Raw genomic sequence first — 19343 nt, 5'->3', positions numbered from 1 at the left:
TAAAAAGTTTTACTACTCTAATACTTGCTTTAAAAACTTTACAACGTCAATTAGCTCTTGGTCACTCGCACTATGGGCGACCCCTTGGTACCGATGGAATGATAACTTATTGAACCCCAATCGTTTGTAAAGTTCACTCGTCTTTAATCCATGATCAAAATTTATAAGTGGATCTGCACTTCCGTGACCTTGAAAAATTGGAGTATCAAAATTCGATGAATTTATTCTGCTTTCAATTTCTTTAGCGATTGGACAAAATCCGGACAAGGCAACACATCCCCCGATTTTAAAATCCAAAGTGGCTATAGTAGCTAAACTAACAGCCGCACCTTGACTAAACCCTCCGATTATGATTTTTCCAGGTGGAACTTTGTATACCTCAATCTGCTCTTTAATGATACTTTTCAATGTTTCACAAGCTTTAAAAAAACCGTCAACGTCTTGTCTTGCATTTGGATTTCCAAATTCAAAAATATCAAACCAAGACGGCATCACATATCCCTGGTTAGCGGTAACAGGCTGTTGAGGAGCATTAGGGAACACGTAGTTAATACTTTCATGGCTATTGAGAATTTTGGTCTGTGCAATTAATTGTGGAAACCACGACCATCCATCACCAGTGTCTCCTAAGCCGTGTAAGAAGATAACAGCTGCTGTAGGGGGTAATGATTTGGATGAAATTCTGATAGCTGATATTACGCTAGTCATTGTTTGTTAGGTACCTGTCTTGCAAATGATAAAATAAGTTTAAATTCCTTCTGATCTATTGTTCAAATAAAAGGAAGAAAAAGCTGAGACGGGAAAAATGTCTCTCAAATCTAGAGAAAATGTCGTATCGGTTCACACATGGTGCTTTCTGTTGTTTAAAAATTCTACCATGCTATTGAATCTAGAAAGTGTTAAATCTAGTGATTAACTCCTTAGCAGGATCTTCAGATACTAATGAATAATAAATGGATATATATGTAGCAGCTGTACTTCTAATGGTGGTCGTCCTAGCAGAATTTTAACGTGTATTTTGCACGGTTTATATCACGTGGCTCTTTATTTTTTGCAACCAAATTGGAAAATAAAAAGGTTCTTCAGAGATACTCATTATAGCCGTATTACATAGCACCACTGAATGAAGGAAGATGAATGTGGGTACCTGGAATGTGTTTCTTCAAATTTGATTTAGGGATAATTTTAGAAGTGTTTGCCTTCCTCCCACAATTGCTGAGTGTTCACTCAATTGATCAAATAGTTGACAGGAATGTTTTTGACCAAAATTTTGGTGTAATTGCTGCAGAAAAACATAAATTAACATTCTACTATAATATCTTTTATTGAAGGGGTAGGTTTGATATGAAGAAAGATAGGAGTGCTACACTTAAGATAGAACTTTATTTGAAATTGCTTCTAAATCCTTTCAAGAGAAAGAATTTCGAAGAACGCTCAAATGATCAGCACTTTTTGACAATCATCAATAATATAAAACACCAAGGCAATGCCAATTACATAGTTATACGCATACCTGGCTTTCTCAGTACAAGTAGGATTAAGACTGTTAAAGTGTCAACGGTCAACAAATCTATGGCTGCTTTCCAATTTTCTCTTTCCTTCTAAGTCAGCTAAGAAATTTAGATCTCGATATAATTAACAAACCATGAGTTTAAACGAACTCATTCAAATCATAAACATTACTGTATAGAGCCCATAAATTTTTCCTAGGGAAAGCATGTGAAAAAAAAAAAGAAATCAATGATATTAATAGAATAATACAATGAAAATTTTTAAACGGTGTGTCTATACGAGCGATGGCTGGAATCAAAATTTTCAACGTGTTTCTTTCTTTTTTTTTTTGTTGAGTAACGAAAATTTTTTTTTTTTTCAATTGAAAAATTAAAAAATATTCTAAATAAAAAAAAAAGAAAAAAATATAAAAAGAAGTCGAAATCACTTTTTTTTAATTCATTTTCTTTCTTTCTTTCCCTACTTTCTTTTTGTTTAGAAACCATCAATCATAATTAACAATGACTGCCAACAACAACACTCCAGCCACTAACTACAAGGTTGCCGACATCTCTTTAGCTGCTTTCGGTAGAAAGGATATTGAATTATCCGAAAATGAAATGCCAGGTTTAATGTACATTAGAAAGAAGTATGGTCCTTCTCAACCATTAAAGGGTGCCAGAATTGCTGGTTGTTTACACATGACTATTCAAACCGCTGTCTTGATTGAAACTTTAGTTGCTTTAGGTGCTGAAGTTACTTGGTCTTCTTGTAACATTTTCTCCACTCAAGATCATGCTGCTGCCGCCATTGCTGCTGCTGGTGTCCCAGTTTTCGCTTGGAAGGGTGAAACTGAAGAAGAATACCAATGGTGTATTGAACAACAATTATTCGCCTTCAAGGACAACAAGAAATTAAACTTGATCTTGGATGATGGTGGTGATTTAACTTCTTTAGTTCATGAAAAATACCCAGAAATGTTAGAAGACTGTTATGGTTTATCTGAAGAAACCACTACTGGTGTTCACCACTTATACAAGTCTTTAAGAGATGGTAAGTTAAAGGTCCCAGCCATTAACGTTAACGATTCCGTTACCAAGTCTAAATTCGATAACTTATATGGATGTAGAGAATCTTTAGTTGATGGTATCAAGAGAGCCACTGATGTTATGATTGCTGGTAAAGTTGCCATTGTTGCCGGTTTCGGTGATGTTGGTAAGGGTTGTGCTATGGCTTTACACGGTATGGGTGCTAGAGTCATTGTTACTGAAATTGATCCTATCAATGCTTTACAAGCTGCTGTTTCTGGTTACCAAGTTGCTCCAATGGATGAAGTTGCTTCTATCGGTCAAATCTTCGTTACCACCACTGGTTGTAGAGATATCATCACTGGTAAGCACTTTGAACAAATGCCAGAAGATGCCATTGTCTGTAACATTGGTCACTTTGACATTGAAATTGATGTTGCTTGGTTAAAGGCTAATGCCGAATCCGTTGTTAACATTAAACCACAAGTTGACAGATATTTGATGAAGAGCGGTCGTCATGTTATCTTATTAGCTGACGGTAGATTAGTTAACTTGGGTTGTGCCACTGGTCACTCTTCCTTTGTCATGTCTTGTTCCTTCTCCAATCAAGTCTTGGCTCAAATTGCCTTATATAAGTCCAACGATGAAGATTTCAGAGCTCAATTCCCTGAATTCGCCAAGACTGGTCCATTTGAAATCGGTGTTCACTTATTACCAAAGATCTTGGATGAAACTGTTGCCAGATGTCACTTGGAACACTTGGGTGCTAAATTGACCACTTTAACCGACGTCCAAGCTGATTACTTGGGTATTCCAGAAACTGGTCCATTCAAGGCTGACATTTACAGATATTAAACGCGTTTAATATCTTGTTTGCTACCTTTTTTTCACATATTGTATTTTTATCAAAAGATTTTTACGAAACTTAATGAGTTTAAACTGCATCAACTGCATTTAATGATTTGGTTAATGGAGAGTTCGTCTCTCACATATTTTTTTTATTATTAGTTCTAGATATTTTGGGGTCATTCAATTGATTTTGAAGACATTTTTTTTATGTTAAAAGATTCAAAGAAAAAGGTAGATTTATATAACTTGTTCATACATTTCAATAAAGGTATCCTCAACGGATGATAGAGAATATTTAAACAACTTGTAGTTACTCTGGCTCAACTATCGTGAACTAAGGTATATTTGGAATGCTCTGGCTCAACTATCGTGAACTAAGATATATTTGGAACGTTTCATCGCAACTACCATCAGACAAGATGATGGGGACTTGCATATTTTTCCCACCTCCTGTAGATCCATCCTTATCGAAGCACCAATCATACTTTCCACCATATCCAATCTTTCCGTCCTTGTCTATTTGAAATTGGAAACTATGATCGATTCCCGAATGACATGCAAACTGCCCTCTTGGATTCAATCCACAATAACCCCTTGATGATCTGATGTTCACCCCGCCAAACCTAGCTTCTATGATTCTAAACGTAGCACATGTACCTTGAGTATACCAGTGCCCATTGGAGATAAGACAGCCATCATGATCAGTTAATTTGATATATCCTTTCTTTCCTGGAGTTGGAGGCTGAATAGGTTTTTTACTTCCTTTTGGTAAAAACTTAATTCCTTCATTTGGACAATTTGAATTTCTAACAGTAGGAATAGGGATAAATTTACGTTGTAGTAAGCTACCTTGGATATGATGATAATACCATATTTCATTTAAGGCATTGCTAGAATCGCATTTGAAAAATACCTCTGAACCGAAATTCTTGCTCAATGCATCACTGATCTCTTGCTTGGAGTATGTTCGCGTTTCGGATGGGGCTATACCAGCATCAACCAACCAATTATAAGAAGGCAATTTTTTATATAATTCAACAGAAATATTGAAATAATCATATACATTCCTATGTGGTTTAAAATCATTCGCGTAACAAGTCGGATGGATCGTGTTTACACATGTACCATGTTTATTAAATTCATGAGCCCATAAGCTTTTGTCTTGCCCCTTCCAATCTTTCCAAACCCTTTGCAATTCTCCATATAATGCTTCATCGCCATATATACCAACAATAATCGATTCTATAGTACGTCCATTTGGTTCGATTTCCAAGTCTCGATCACAAAATTGGAAATAGGATCCATCACAGTTATCAGGCCATAATCCATGAAGGGTGAATAAATCATCGGGACCAATGGCAGGTTGATAGTCCCAGAATTGGGTTTGAAGGAGAATCCCCCCAGGTGATTCAAAACAACATGAATTGGCGATTGGAGTGGAGTTTGTGCACGAAATTGGAATGTCTATTGGACATTCAGGAACTGAAAAGATTGCCTGAGGGTTTGATGGGGAGGAACTGATGAGCGTAGCAAAGAATAGATATAATAGAAACAGTTTCATATTTAAATCGAATATGTTGGCTGTGGTGGACTGGATCGATTTTTATTTGCAAAAAGTAGGAAAACTGTGTATGTTTTTATACAACTAACTTCGATGGCAATCAACGTGGGGAATGATAACAATGACTTTTGTCTTATCGCACATTTAATTTCGAAGAACGCAACTTTATACAGGTTCCCGCACTTTTCGGTGTATTTTCTTCCAAAATTAATTTATTGTTGCTTCAGGTTCTACACCAGAGGTTGAAATACCTGAAACAAGAAGTAAAATACTTCTGATTGGGATACAACCAGTAGGGAATTACAAGCTTGAGTGTTTAAAATAAGAATACTCTGTGAATCGCCTCGTTTGGCAAATTAAAAACCTGCTCTAGCGGTATTACAACTTTTCTCAGGAGCTACCAAGTGATACACTTCTCAAAGATTTCCTTAATCCTTTACTTAAAAATGTAAGGTTATGGAACGATTTCCACGCTATTTGAGAGCCTTATTTTGCTGCACTTCTAGATTTGAATAGAAAATTCGTTTACGAAAATGAAGCTACAATAAATCTGATTTGGAACATGAAGGCATTTAGTACTTCATTCTACAGGGCATGCTAGACCAGAATGGCCATTATCTTGACAATAAATTTCTTGTTGGGAGCCCGCTGTTGTTATCTTCCTATTGTTAAAGCTGTAGTCCACTTCCTACAAGTCCTGCCGTCATTAAAACCTAGGCTGTACAGCTCCCACCTGCGAAAGTTCGTAAATGGACTTCTTGTCCAACTTGTCGTTTTCAAGGACATGCAAAGAACTCCAGGGATCCATTTAATCTAGAGAGAGTTCATACGAAATTTAGTTCAACTCTCAGCTTGTGTGGAAATTGATTTCCATTATCTAAGTCGAGCTTTTGCAGTAAAAGTGACATATCATTACCCCTTATCGATCTAGAAACGATTCTCGTACGATATTTGATTAATCTATATCCGTAATAAGGATTATGCAAGATATAGGTACAGATCTTCCTTGATGTCATGCATGTTGGCAGTTTAGTGCATAATTAATAAATAATTAGAATTGCCTGATATTATTATTTTGGAGAAATGAAAAAGAAAAGACTATCTGGAAAGATCGCCGAGCGCCTTATATTTATTATTGATAAACTAAATTTCAAGGGAATTGAAAGGGAAATTAGGACCGAACACCAAAAGAGACTAGTTTAAGCTAGGGTTAATTCAAATCCTGAATATTTGGCTTAATTAATGGCATCAAAGTGACGGGGGAAGGACAAGCTAAGTATTAAAAACATTCACTTTGAAAGAATCTATTTAAATTATTATTCGGCAGTCGAATGATCTTTAGAAGCATGCCGCATGGATATTCTTCCATGCATTAATGAATATCATATCCCAACTTGACGTGAACGTGGCTACGTCAACTACACGTTGGGTGAATATGGTTTAAAAACAGCTTGTAAGAGTCGAATTCTAGACCACTGGAATTGTTATTCTTTGGTGACGTCAGTCTAATAATAGTGAGTCAAGGGGGGGAGAAAAGTCGAAAGTTTGTTATTAACTAATGTATGAGCTAAAATTGAACTAAAATCGCTTATAAAATAATTGGAACATTTTCTAAATTGTCTGGAAGTATACCACATTCTCCACATTTCATTTTTTCAATCCAGTCACGAAAATAATAACATGAAATTTATACATACAATAATTTACTTTGGTTATAAAGGTCCTTTATTTCCCATTACAATCATATAGGATGAGGAAAGGGGAAAAATACATCAGCAATGACATTGCCCGACAGAAGTGGAAAATACATGGGATCATCTTGTTATTGGGATAAACTCTTTGAAAAGAACTGGCAGGAAATAAACAATCTCTTTCTCTCAGGCAATTGAGTATTGTTGTAGTTGCAAGAGGGGATGGGTTGAATAACGTTGAATTGTATTTTTTTTCAATTTTTCTGGTTATTTTCCGAATTAGGGACCAATTATTCGTTCGGTATATGAACTTGTCTTTAGATCTATCAAGGTCAGTATCACCCAATGTAGTAATTTACGTGGGGTACCTTTTTATGAAAAATATCAATGCAAATAAATAAGGATTTAAATTTGGAATTTTCAGATCTAGTTCCTTTTTTCCAGCAGTTCGTGTAATTATATTGAATTATCGATATTGAACTATCAAAATTTCATTACTAAATTATAGGGCCTGACTATATCTAAATGAAATTGCAACGTAAAACCCCACGCCCCCCTTACTTATGCTTCAATTTGAAGACATTATGTGGTTGTCAACGTTGATATCCCACATAATTCGGAATCATTCACGGAACTGCAATAATCAAGATCAAATAAGCCTTTCTAATTGCTGGTGAGTTGTGCCGCGAATAAAAATTAAAGTTTTGTAAATAAACTATCCAAATCAGCAATGAAATTTAACTTACTATTTGATCTTTTTCACTCCTTGACATCGTTTTTGATTTTCAATAGAATGAAAGCTAACCTAGCTGGGCTTCAGATAGAATTAATATGGGGCTAATTGGTTGACTTTTATTTTTGTAATACTTAAATTAATATTGGCAGCGTATTCTTCTTTCATAAAAAAGCAACCGGTATTAGTTGCCTCTTATGCCCCCCTCCCAAGAGATTGATTTATTTTTTATATGGTGAATTTGGAATAAAGAGTTTATTTTATAAACTTGACTTAAAAAATTATATGCCGGAGACAATAAGTCAAAGTTCTTTATTGACATTTGTAAAAGATACCTTTTTATTTTAGTTCAGTTGCATTCTAAAATTTTGGTTTACAGAATATTCTATAACCCTTGACAATGTTCAAAAGTAATTAGTAGAACCATCAAATTTGTTCTTAGAACTATCATTTGTAGCCAAAAATTTCGACGGCGATTAGCTAGTCCCATACGAGCCGGACTTTCGAATGATGCAGGACGTAAAAATAAATGCAAGCTAATTACCAAGTTATTTTCTAGGAGCTATTTATCCGAATCACTACCTATATTTAGCTTTAGCAAATTTTTATATATTGTTGCAAAAAAATATCAAACAATAGAAATTTAAAAACAATAAAAGGCCCAGAAAAATTGGAGTCAGAACAATAGAAAATAAATTATTATTTATATAATCAAGCCTGTTATTATTAAGTGAACCGAATGCCATACAATAATCAGTATGCATAGCAGAAGAAAATACACAAAGTGCCTTACAAAAAACAACAGGTTTTCAATTCTGTTGAATAGAAAGGCCCTACGATACAAAAGCCAAAAAAATAAGAACCCAACAAGAAACCCACGGATCTATATTATCCATGGAGAGTTGTCAATAGCCCGGGGTATGAGTAAGTTAATTCAACGTGTACTCTCATAATATGCCTTCCATATATCTCCTACAATATACTCCAGCATACAAGAATATTCCTGTTGAAGAAGGGAATAAATATGTTTAAGCAAACTGGCATAAAGCAAATGACCTAGATCACCATCAAGGGGCAAAAAGGGGTTTGAAAGTCATGAAATGAAAGCTGGAACATGAAATGATTAGAAGGGTTTCTTTTAAACAAAAGTCTGAGCGATATATACGAGAAAGACGTCATATACATGTTCACTTCATATTGGTTGGTCACTCCAAAACGTTAAACCTTATGATCTAAATGACTTTGATTTATTATCCTTCACTTTTCCATAAAAATATTGATGATAATTTTTTAATGCTTCAGACAATAGGTTTTTTTAGTTTAAAAAATAATATGAATTTGGAACATGTACTGTCAAAGAAAATTTCTTTTGTATGTATTGTTTGAAAAATCTTTTTTGAAAATTTTTTAGGTATACGGAAAACGACAGACAAAAAATATCAATTATTTTTTAATGCTACATGAAAGGAAAATGTTTTTTTTTTTTATCCCTCCTTAAAATTTTTTTTCTAAAAAAATAAAAACCATAACAAAAAATTTTTTTTTTTCAGTCATATATAAAGTACTTGATTATTCCCTAATTCCTCTTCTTGCCCCCATTAGAATCCTTGTGCCAATTTCGAGTTTCTTCAACAGGTTACTTTTACTTTTCCAATATCCTTTGCTTCCAACAAGTGGTTTAGCACCTATATCGATTCCAATCAACATAAGCAATTTAATTTAATTTATTTCATTTCGTTTACAAGTTTTTTATTTTTGGGTTTATTTATATTTATTAGCATCAATACAAAATGTCTTCAATTCGTAAGTCTACTCGTACCCGTACCTTGACCGTAAAGGCTAAAACTAACACCAATACTGCAGTTACAAAACAGCAAGTTCCAGAAACACATGTACAAGATCATGATCAACATATAAATAAAAAGAGAAAGATCACGCGAGAAACAGAAGCTCAAGAAGAGCAATCAGATAAGATTGACCCAGTTGAAAAGTTGTTGAGTTTGACTAGTACAAATAATGACTTCTTATCTGACTTGGAATCATCCTCGGAAGAAGAAGAGGAAGAAGAAGAGTATATTAGAGAAATAGCTTCAGTGAATTTCACCAAGATTTTACAAGATAATATCAGAAATTACTATTCGAGAAAGTTGCGAATGAATCAATATGATGATACATTTGCATTACTTAATAAGAATACTCAACAGTCAGAAACATCACAACTCAACTCCACATCTGAACCCTCCAGTCCTAAACCTTCAACTAGAGACGAAGTTCCATTTTTTAAGAATGTTAACTTTGGAAAATCAAGAGAATATACAATTGATGATTTTTTTGCTTACAATGACGAAGAAGAAGAACAAGAACCAAAATCACCAACTGAAGAAATATCTTCTCCAACTACATCTTCTCCCACATTGTATATTCCAAAAATAAACCAAAGATTTAACTATCGTCAAAATCATTTGAATTTGGCTTCAGATTACCAAGCAAATTCACCAAACAATCACAGCCAGATGGCCACTGGAATGAGTCCTTCAAGTTCACAAGACATCTTTAAGATTTTAAACAAGAGATGTATATTGACAGGAAGAGCCAGTGAAATGGTTTCAACCGGGAACTTTTTAATCAATGACTTTTTCTTGTAATTAACTTGAGAAAGAGGCTACATTTGTTTCAAGAGACAGACAATCAAACAAAGAGAGCTTGTTTATTATATTTTTGCATCCTTTTATTTCTTCATATTTATTAGTTTTTTAATTTTTATTTGTTGTTGCTACCAATAGTAATAATTACACGTACCATTATTACTACTATACATAATTGTTCAATTAATTTCAAGTACATAGTTTCCCCTTCAACCTTTTTTAGTTCAAACTTTATTTATCAAGTTGTTTTATTTATATTTATAGGTTTTTTATAGTTTTAATTTTTAGAAAAGTTGTTGTTTTTCAATAAAAATAAAAATAAAAAAAATTTGTAAGAAAAAGATTTTGTCCCACAAAAGATTAGGCAAATTTTTTTTTTCAGATATAAAAATCATAACACAAAACTAAATTAAACCGTTTTAATGCATGAAATTTTTTTTTTTAGGTTTTTATGCATAAAAAAATAAAAATTTTTCACTTGTAATTTGCTTATGAAAGAATTCTTGTTAATTGGTAGATTTATAAAGACAAGACTTTGTTTCCTCGTACTTGTAAAATTAAATTTCTGCATGTACGCGCTTTAATTATATTCTTTGTTTAACCAATGTCGCCTTTACTGGCTTGTATTTGTATTGTTTCTATAATTGGGAACAATGCCGAGACGAACTGATTTGAAGGACGGCTAAATTATACTCCATCGTCTTCGCACACGAGCATAAATAGATTTTTTTCAGTACTTTGGCTATCTCTAGTACTGGCATGCAGTTCATTTCTGGAAGCTTATTCTGGGAAACACCTTGTACCTACAGTCGATCTAGTATGTCCAGGGATTGCGACAGGCTGCTGCAATCTGGCCCCAATATATGACTTTCTTAATCAACTATGTCGTATCATAGCAGGACTGACATTTTATTGAGCTATGGTTACTGGATGAGGTTCAAACGGGAACCATTTCTAGTACTAGGTTTACTGGCAAAGAGGATAGGTACTGTTGCCAAGGCATTTTCAACAATTCGTTCGGTACTAAAAATTAAACATCACACAAAACCCGTTTGAACTCGTCGGACGCTATCAGGGATCTCCCATATCGCAAGACAGCTTAATACATGGGACCCTTGTTTCACAAAACTCCCATAACCAGCATGTGCAGCTTTCAGCAAGTTCATGTTTGGTGCTTTTCTTTGTTTGAAGCAACCATTTTGCAACAATCTTTACGATGATTCGTTCAAACCAATAGCATGAAAGACAATGCCATGATGGTAGGCTGTACAAAATCGAGATTCCTTTTTTAGAAGGAGGCAGACCATGCAATTTCCACACAAGAAGGTCGTCTTCTGAATCCCAAATTAAGTACCAATTCATTTCAACTATCGTAGTCCATATCATGTGCGAATGGAGGCGGCATAAGGGGAAACTTTCGGTCAACCGAATATTCCAGATCCCTACCAATTAAGTTGATGTTAATTGTATAAGCGATTTGAGACTCAATTCTTAGTTCAGAGTAGCTTTCCTCCTAACATGATGCCTTTCTCTTAATGAACTCATAACTGGATTTATGTGACTGTTTCGTTATAGAGTATCTACTGTTAAAATTTCGGACTAGAGACAGGGATACGTCTGAATAGATAACTGATCTAAACCATATAAGCCTTGAATGATATTAAGCTTCCTTAGTTATTTCAATTCGTGATTGTTACAAGGAGCGTATCTATAAATATTTATTGATGTGTCCATTCACTCTTTCGTTGAGAAACACTTTGACGGGGCTACCCGACTTTCGTTTAGATAGGTCGTTTTCTTACTATTACTACAAAGTATTATCCCCTTGTCTGATTTTTAAACTACATGGAAATTGTTAATACGACTATTCGTATTAAGCACCGCAAATTCTCTAGAATGTCAACCCAATACTTAACAAGTTGATAATAATAAGTATTTAAATTTCTAACTGAGAAAACAAGAAAATGGTTGCAATAATTTTACAAAATTTGAATTTATATGAATAGAAATCTTTAAAACGATATAATAATTATATTAAATAAAACTATGTTAAGAAGAAATGAAAACGAAGGTATAAAAAATTCGAAACTATTGATAAATGGATTATTCAAACAATTGAATAACACCGAAATATTGTTCAATTCCATACGGTCCAGGTTGTTTCCAGAAGTCATTGTAAGTAGTCAAGATAGTACAATCGCTATTAGTTTCCTCTATTATAGAAGCAATCGCAATTCTTTGATTTTCTGGAGAAGGGACGTTTAAACCGTTGGTCATTCCTTGAGATGGGTATCCAGTTTCTGTAACGTATACTGCCTTTCCAGTACATATTTCCTCCACTTGTGCTTTCTGGCTCATGATATAACCGCCAGCATTTTCTGGGGAGATATTTTCATTGAAATAAGAATGTACATTAATAGCAACAATATCAATTTCAGATTCAGTACATAATTGTGGATATGAAATGAAACTAGCTGGAGGTTCAGCAGTAGTAACAAAACCCGTATATCCCGAATCTTCTAACAATTGCTTAACAGAATTTATTTTACTTATCAAGTCATCAACTGAAACAAAGCCGGAATTAATAGCCTCATTTCCAATAGTTATGAACTCAAAAACTTCCCATCCACTCGTTTGACCATATGCAATAATTTGTTGGATTTGAGAATCAATAGAATCAACCCCATCTTCCATCCAGACTCCCTGATTTACAACCATTCCTAATCCATACAGAACTGGTAATACAACATCTATTGCGTAACAGTCAGTTCCGTACGATCTAATCTTCTTGATTCCCTTACCAGCAATCATGGTCAAATCTGATGTAATTACTTCTGGAGTCTTACATCCACCATCATCAGCATATGGGGAGTACACAATACCAACGGGAGCAGGAATGGAACCAGTTGAACTTGGTTCGGGAGTGGAAGAAGTTGAAGTGGACGAAGTAGTTGACGTAGATGAAGTAGTTGACGTAGATGAAGTAGTTGATGATGAAGTAGTTGATGAAGTAGTTAAGGATGAGGAAGTGGAGGATGAGGAAGTGGAGGATGAGGAAGTGGAGGTTGAAGTTGTTGAAGGCGTTGAAGTTGATGTGCTGGAGGTTGAACTAATGGAAGTTGATGTGCTGGAGGTTGAAGTAATAGAAGTGGTGGTGGTGAAGGTTGAAGAAATGGAAGTAGGGGAAGTAGTGGAAGTAGTGGAAGTAGTGGAAGTGATGGAAGTAGTAGGAGTAGTAGAAGTAATGGAAGGTGTTGAGCTGGAAGAAGTTGTGGAAGTAGATGTAGTTGACTGAACTTGACTGGAAGTTGATGGACTAGCTTGAGTCTGTTGTGCTTGAGTTGCAGGCTGTGGTTCTTGTTCGGAAGGGGTCAGTACCAGAGACAATTGATCTTCGGGTGGTTCGTCTGCTTGAATGTTGTTGGGAGGAACAGAGGCAGGGGCCGGGGCAGGGGATGGAGCAGTATTCCATCCATCCTCAGTTAAAGTAGTTGTACTAACTGTGTTTCCATTTGAATCAACGAAAATTCCGACAGGAGGTAAAAAGACTGTGGTGGTTCCTGTAAAATGGGTAGTTGTTACATAGCTTGTGGGAGCATAATGATATATTGTTACAACTTCGGGTATTGGAAGTGCCGATATATATTGAAGAAAGCAAAATAAAGTAATTATTAATTGAAGCATCATTATATGAACTTTAAAGTAGGCTATAGGTAAAAAGCTTGCGTAAAATATGAAAGTAGCTTGGTATTAAATGAAAAAGATATTCGCTAAAGATGAAAAAAATTGTAAAGAACCGTAAGCAGGGCAATTCCTATCATCTTTATATAGACCTTGGAATGGCAATGATGCTGCCTGCATCAAAGGGCGGAAGCCGTCAACTCACTATCATATTTTCTGAATCAGTTGATTGCAAAGAGGCGAGGTGTCATTGTACCAAGCCTTTCGAGCAAATAATTTATTTTTCAACCAGCGAGAAGAAATTTTTTTGCAGTCATTAACGAAAAAAATGCTTGCAGCCCTTTCCCAATTAGGAAATCCAATAGATGTTGTAGAAAAATGACACCTACTGATTCACGAGATTGTATCTATGCTTCAATGATTAGAGAGATCCATTGTAGACCAAATTATTTTCTTAGGAATCAGGGGGGAAAGTCACTCGACAAGGCAACGGTCAAATTATTTTATTTCTCCATGTTTGAATCATAAAATGCATGAGGTTGCAATCATTTGTTTCATACTGCCTATATAATTTTGAAAGCCATCACCTTAATGCTACAGGCAATATCTCAATTCCTTCGAACCAATGCTTCTCGCCACTGATGAAAGGGGCTTTACAATCTAGATGGGATTTTCAGTTGCTCTCAAATTCTTTTCTGGAAACCGAGCCAGTAAAGATTGGGATTGTGTAACAACAACCACTAAATGTCATTCATATCTGAAACTGACAATATCAGGCCATAATTTCATAAATGGCTTTCTAGGTCATGGTTATGGTACAAACGCCATAATTTAATTTAAATGGCTGGTGGTTCCTCAACATTGCTTGCAATAAAAAACGAATTAAGCGAAATCAATATTTGACAAAGTACACGACCATTGTTGAAAATCGACTAAAGAAGCAACAATATTACAAAGGTATTGATTGAAAGGCAAGGCACTTTCAATATTGCATATACTGGTCGCTTCTGTGATTTGTACAAGTGTATATTTATATTGTTGTAACAGAAACGAACGAACCAAGCAGCAAACCTAAAGTTGCTTCCATTGTTGTTCGTTTTCTGCTCATATTCATTTATTTATCGCTTCATTCTTTTATTCATTCATTCGTTTATCCATTCATTCGTTTGTTCCTGCCACATTTCATCTGTCTTCTGTGATCCCTCATCCGTTATCCTTCACTTATTTCTCATATTATTCCATCGAACCCGCCATCTGTCACCAAATGAGTTCGAAATATAACCTTTCAACTGCTTTGCTATCGATAGTTTTCTCAGAAGGTATGGCACCACCTTTCGAACTCTGGCAGCTGCTTCTTACAGGATTGAATACCTCGAAGTAGAATGGTATGGAGGATGGATACAATCAATGAATGGAAAAATGATTGACTGACTGAATGAGCTAATGGATGGATCACATAAGGAACTAGTCCGTGAAGGAATAGATAATAAAAGACATGGATGTTTAAGCAAATCATGTAAATAATGTAGTATGTGGCATGAGATACAGGTAGTATATGATGAACAAGCCTGCGAATTTACAAAGCTTTAAACATATTTGTAAACGTCCAATTGTAAAACTCCATTTGTAGACTTCTATTTGTTAACTGCTGTTTGTGGACTTCTTTTTGTAAACTTTTCAACCACAAATAGATATTTCAACAAGCAGTATTTCAACCACATGTTAATTAAATCGATAGATCAAACTCAGAATGTGATGACAGGAGAAGGGAGATTACTTTCCATATGATTTGAAGCAATTTGGAGGAGGGTCGAAAATTAGCCGCCCACAGAAATTCCTGTTTGTGAACTTCTTTTTGTGTTTGTAAACTAGTGTTTGTAAACATCATAACCACAAAAGCAAAGATCAGACACGGTTTTCAAGTACCAATAAAATGAAGATCACCGACTATGACATTCTCTACTTCATATGGAGCATTGGGTCATATCTTAAGGTTCATATCAGAGGTTTTGCTTGAGTTGGGTGGTCAGCAATTGCTCATACATGAATACTCTCAAAAGAACAGAAAGAACTTCTTCTTTCTTGCTATAAGCCATATATTATCGAGATATAGACCAGTATAATCCATAGACAAGTCTAGCTTACCTATACCAGGTGGGAGTGTCGAATTAACTCCAATTTAGAAATTGGTCACATGATTTGGCTCACGTGCAAAATGTCACATGATATTCACGTGCCATGACACGCCCGCCCAATTCGTTAAGAGTTTTGGTTTCAGCTTGCGACGTTTTGGCGCAGTTAGTTAGATTTTTCACTGCTAGAATTGCTCAGGTTTTTTTGCAAAATAAGATCTGATGTTCGACACCATCCTGTCATATACCGTGAATAAAATGGATAGATCAAGTCCATTAAGTAATGTTCAAGGTGGTTTAATTAAAAAAAGGCTTTTATTTACAAATCATTTATTAATATCATCTATGTAATTTAAAAGAATGAATTGTATACAGAAATAAAATGTGTGTATTATTATACAAGTACAAAGGTGGGGTGGGTGGACCAGCATTTCAATTTACGCAACACTTGTCTGTAATATATTCAAATGATGGATGGAGTCCTTTTTTGAGGTAGCTAATGATTGCTTCTCTGATTAATCTTTCATTCAATTATCCAATAAATCAAAGATTTGGATCAATTTTTCATCACTAATAACCGCTTCTCTATTTAAATATCTTAAAATCGATTTAACTAATTGTAATAATTGTGGAATTGATAAATTAATAATTGCCAATTGTAAAATCTTTCCTAAATTAATATTATGATTACTTATGAAAGTTTGATAATATAAATAAGTAAAAGACCCCATTAAAAATTGACAATCAAATCTATCAGTGACACCACCATGACCAGGGATACTATTACCAAAGTCTTTGATACCAAAAGCACGTTTTAAACCTGATGCGAAGAATCCTCCAAATGGTGCAAATAGCGATGCAAATGCAGCCAAAATTGCGGTGTGGAAATATAATGGTTTTATTGAAATAATTTCCCAACCAGTTATATCGGTGATATTTTGAGGTAATTGAAATATTTGTGGAATAAAGACTGGATTTGGTTCACAATGAGGGAAATTGTATAAATGAGTAGATAAATTCACGGCAGGACAAATCAAATAATCGGATTGTGACAAGATATAGGAAAAGAAGACTGAAGCAATACCAGTACATATCCAGGCACCAACAAAACCTTCAACTGTCTTCTTTGGGGAAATTTCAATTAATTGAGTTCTACCAAATGTAATACCACATAAATAGGCAAAAATGTCATTAACAATGACTAATGTTGCTGGTAAGAAGAACCAAATTATACCATGTAAAATATTATCCATAATCAAATGGGCTTGAAAAACAACCAATAATAATGTCATATGAGTTGCACATAATTGAGCAAATTGGAATTTATAGTAACCTTTCTTTAAAGTCCAAACAAAAAATACAAATCCTGACATGTATAAACTATAACAAATGAATTTATGATTTAAAACTAATAATGTTAAGATTTTATTGGAATAAATTGATTCTTGAAAGAATTCAGCCAAATTTGGGAAATCTAAATAATACCATGTAGATACTAAGAAATACCAATTTAAGGATTTATTGTAAGGAATCTTCTTATCTCTAGCTGGTTCGGATGTTAATGCAATGATTTCTTTAAATGTTAACACTTGAAACAATAGTACCATCATAATTAAAGCCAAATGTCCTGAAGATAAAATTGTGAAAAAGAAACCAATCATAACAAAAGTCCATATAGTTCTTGTAACGAAAGCTTGTTTCTTCTTTTCAGTTTCATTGACAACTGGTTGTTTCTTATTTGATTTCAGTTCTTTGGAACCGGTCTTTTGATTTAGTTTATCCTTTAATACAGTTGCCTGTTTTTCTTTAATTTCCAGAGATGCCATTTTGAATTATATTTTAAGGGAGGCAAGGGGGGTAGGGAAGTTAAATAGTTATATGGTAGTTAATGTTTCCAATTATTGGATTAATGTTGGATATGTTTGAGGTCTAAGATATTAACGACAAGTTGTTAATAGTGGAACTTGTTTAGTTTCAAAAAGAATTAAATAAAGTTGATTTAAAAAGGAAATAAACAAATATATTTCCAAAAAAAATTTTTGGCGGATTTTTTTTTTTTCCAAAAGGGAAGTTAAGTTATTAAGTTAGACTTTGTTGGATATTATGTGTTTATTAAATATGAGTTGATGGAATGATAATCAAATGATATTTGAAATTGTCCAATTTAAATTAATAAGTCTTTTGATTTTGGTTCAAAAGAAATCGAGAAGATAAATAAAATGGAAAGTTATTTATGAATTATTTTATATACTATACTATACGGTACTGACTGTCTAATGATCTTATTTAATTTATTAACTAACAAATTTAATTTTACCCAAAAATTTTTTTTTCAATGGGGTTAATAATTAATAATAATAATAAAATTTTCTTATGAATTTAAAATTGTGTGTTGTAAACTATAATAGAATTGATGATAGACATAAAGACAAGGCAACTACTACTACTACTACTACTACAGCTAAGGGTAGGAATAATAAGGGAGGATATCTTAATAGAAACTAAGCTAAATCAGGTGTAGATTTAATTGATATCTAAACCATCATTCCACCATATAATAATTTATGTATATAAGACTAAACCAACACGTATAGTAGTAAAATTTTGCAGCAAATATTTAAACTTAATTATTTTTACTATGAAGTGAAAAAAAAAAAAAAATTTGACGACATTATAAATTTTTTTTTTAAATGTCACATGCTTTCTTTACCATTATAATAGTTTAAGAAAACAATTGGTTCTTCTCCAATTACTATTGATGTATGGATGTTTTACACTTACCCAACACTTACAACCTATTGAACTTCTTACAAACCAATCTCCCCAATTAATTAAGACACGCGATTATCTAATTGAACAGAGTAGTAGTCTATAATGTCTTGGAGGGACTGCGTCCCTATAATTTTGTGTCATCTTTGATTGTTGTACTGGATTAAATCACAGGACAAGAAAGATACAACACTATAAACGTTAGGTTCGCCCTGCGCATCATCAACAACGATCAATAAGGAAATCTAACTTCATCTAATGCAACTTTTTTTTAGTTCTTCCCGCACATCTTGTGTCTATGTCAACAGTGTAATTGTGCCTTTTGACTATAATCCTCTTACCAAGATTTTCCACCAACTCATTCATCCAACCTTTGAGCATATGGCTGACTTACTTTTCAAACAGTAAGACTTTATATTGGTCTCAATTGTACAACGTCCTAAATTGTTGTCAGATACTCACTATTATTTGAAACTTGTTTCGAAGTCTATCAGTCCAATTGTAGTATTCAAAGATGGGAATTGTTAAAATGAAAGTGCTTCTATTTCCTGAAATGGACGAGGGAGACGACAATCAAAACAAATGGAATGGATGGCAATTCTTATCCAAAGAATATATCTCAGAGTTTTTGACACTATCAGCTAGTACTCCATTAGTAATCAATGACCCCATCCAGAAAATTTATGTCTGATTCGATGCATTATTAAACTATCTAACCGCATCCAAATTTCCTCAAGGATTCACTCAGGATTCAAATAACAAT

General features: G+C 34.0%; 6 protein-coding genes across 6 annotated transcripts; 2 read left to right on the top strand and 4 right to left on the bottom strand. All coding sequences in view use genetic code 12, as the record gives it.

The window, feature by feature from the left end:
* Window positions 1-12: 12 nt before the first annotated feature.
* On the bottom strand, window positions 13-708 carry J8A68_003928 (palmitoyl-(protein) hydrolase; the record flags this gene model as incomplete). The annotated part of the gene is made up of 1 exon (XM_049407834.1): window positions 13-708. One exon carries the CDS (start codon window positions 706-708, stop codon window positions 13-15), a length of 696 nt encoding a protein of 231 aa, XP_049262787.1.
* Window positions 709-2012: 1304 nt separating this feature from the next.
* Window positions 2013-3374, top strand: SAH1 (adenosylhomocysteinase; the record flags this gene model as incomplete). The annotated part of the gene is made up of 1 exon (XM_049407833.1): window positions 2013-3374. One exon carries the CDS (start codon window positions 2013-2015, stop codon window positions 3372-3374), a length of 1362 nt encoding a protein of 453 aa, XP_049262786.1.
* A 358-nt stretch (window positions 3375-3732) lies between these two features.
* Window positions 3733-4929, bottom strand: J8A68_003926 (T2 family ribonuclease; the record flags this gene model as incomplete). Its single annotated transcript, XM_049407832.1, has 1 exon — window positions 3733-4929. The coding sequence occupies one exon, from the start codon at window positions 4927-4929 to the stop codon at window positions 3733-3735; it is 1197 nt and encodes a 398-aa protein (XP_049262785.1).
* Window positions 4930-9143: 4214 nt separating this feature from the next.
* J8A68_003925 (uncharacterized protein) lies at window positions 9144-9998 on the top strand (the record flags this gene model as incomplete). Its single annotated transcript, XM_049407831.1, has 1 exon — window positions 9144-9998. One exon carries the CDS (start codon window positions 9144-9146, stop codon window positions 9996-9998), a length of 855 nt encoding a protein of 284 aa, XP_049262784.1.
* Window positions 9999-12101: 2103 nt separating this feature from the next.
* On the bottom strand, window positions 12102-13685 carry J8A68_003924 (SCW11; the record flags this gene model as incomplete). The annotated part of the gene is made up of 1 exon (XM_049407829.1): window positions 12102-13685. One exon carries the CDS (start codon window positions 13683-13685, stop codon window positions 12102-12104), a length of 1584 nt encoding a protein of 527 aa, XP_049262783.1.
* A 2653-nt stretch (window positions 13686-16338) lies between these two features.
* Window positions 16339-17637, bottom strand: CDS1 (phosphatidate cytidylyltransferase; the record flags this gene model as incomplete). The annotated part of the gene is made up of 1 exon (XM_049407828.1): window positions 16339-17637. One exon carries the CDS (start codon window positions 17635-17637, stop codon window positions 16339-16341), a length of 1299 nt encoding a protein of 432 aa, XP_049262782.1.
* Between the last annotated feature and the right edge of the window lie 1706 nt (window positions 17638-19343).

Source organism: Hemisphaericaspora subhashii (assembly GCF_019202705.1).
Source record: "Hemisphaericaspora subhashii strain CBS 10753 chromosome Unknown scaffold139, whole genome shotgun sequence".
In the NCBI taxonomy this organism is placed as follows: domain Eukaryota; kingdom Fungi; phylum Ascomycota; class Pichiomycetes; order Serinales; family Debaryomycetaceae; genus Hemisphaericaspora; species Hemisphaericaspora subhashii.
Note: the sequence above shows the minus strand (reverse complement) of the source record. Positions and strands in the feature narration are given on the sequence as shown.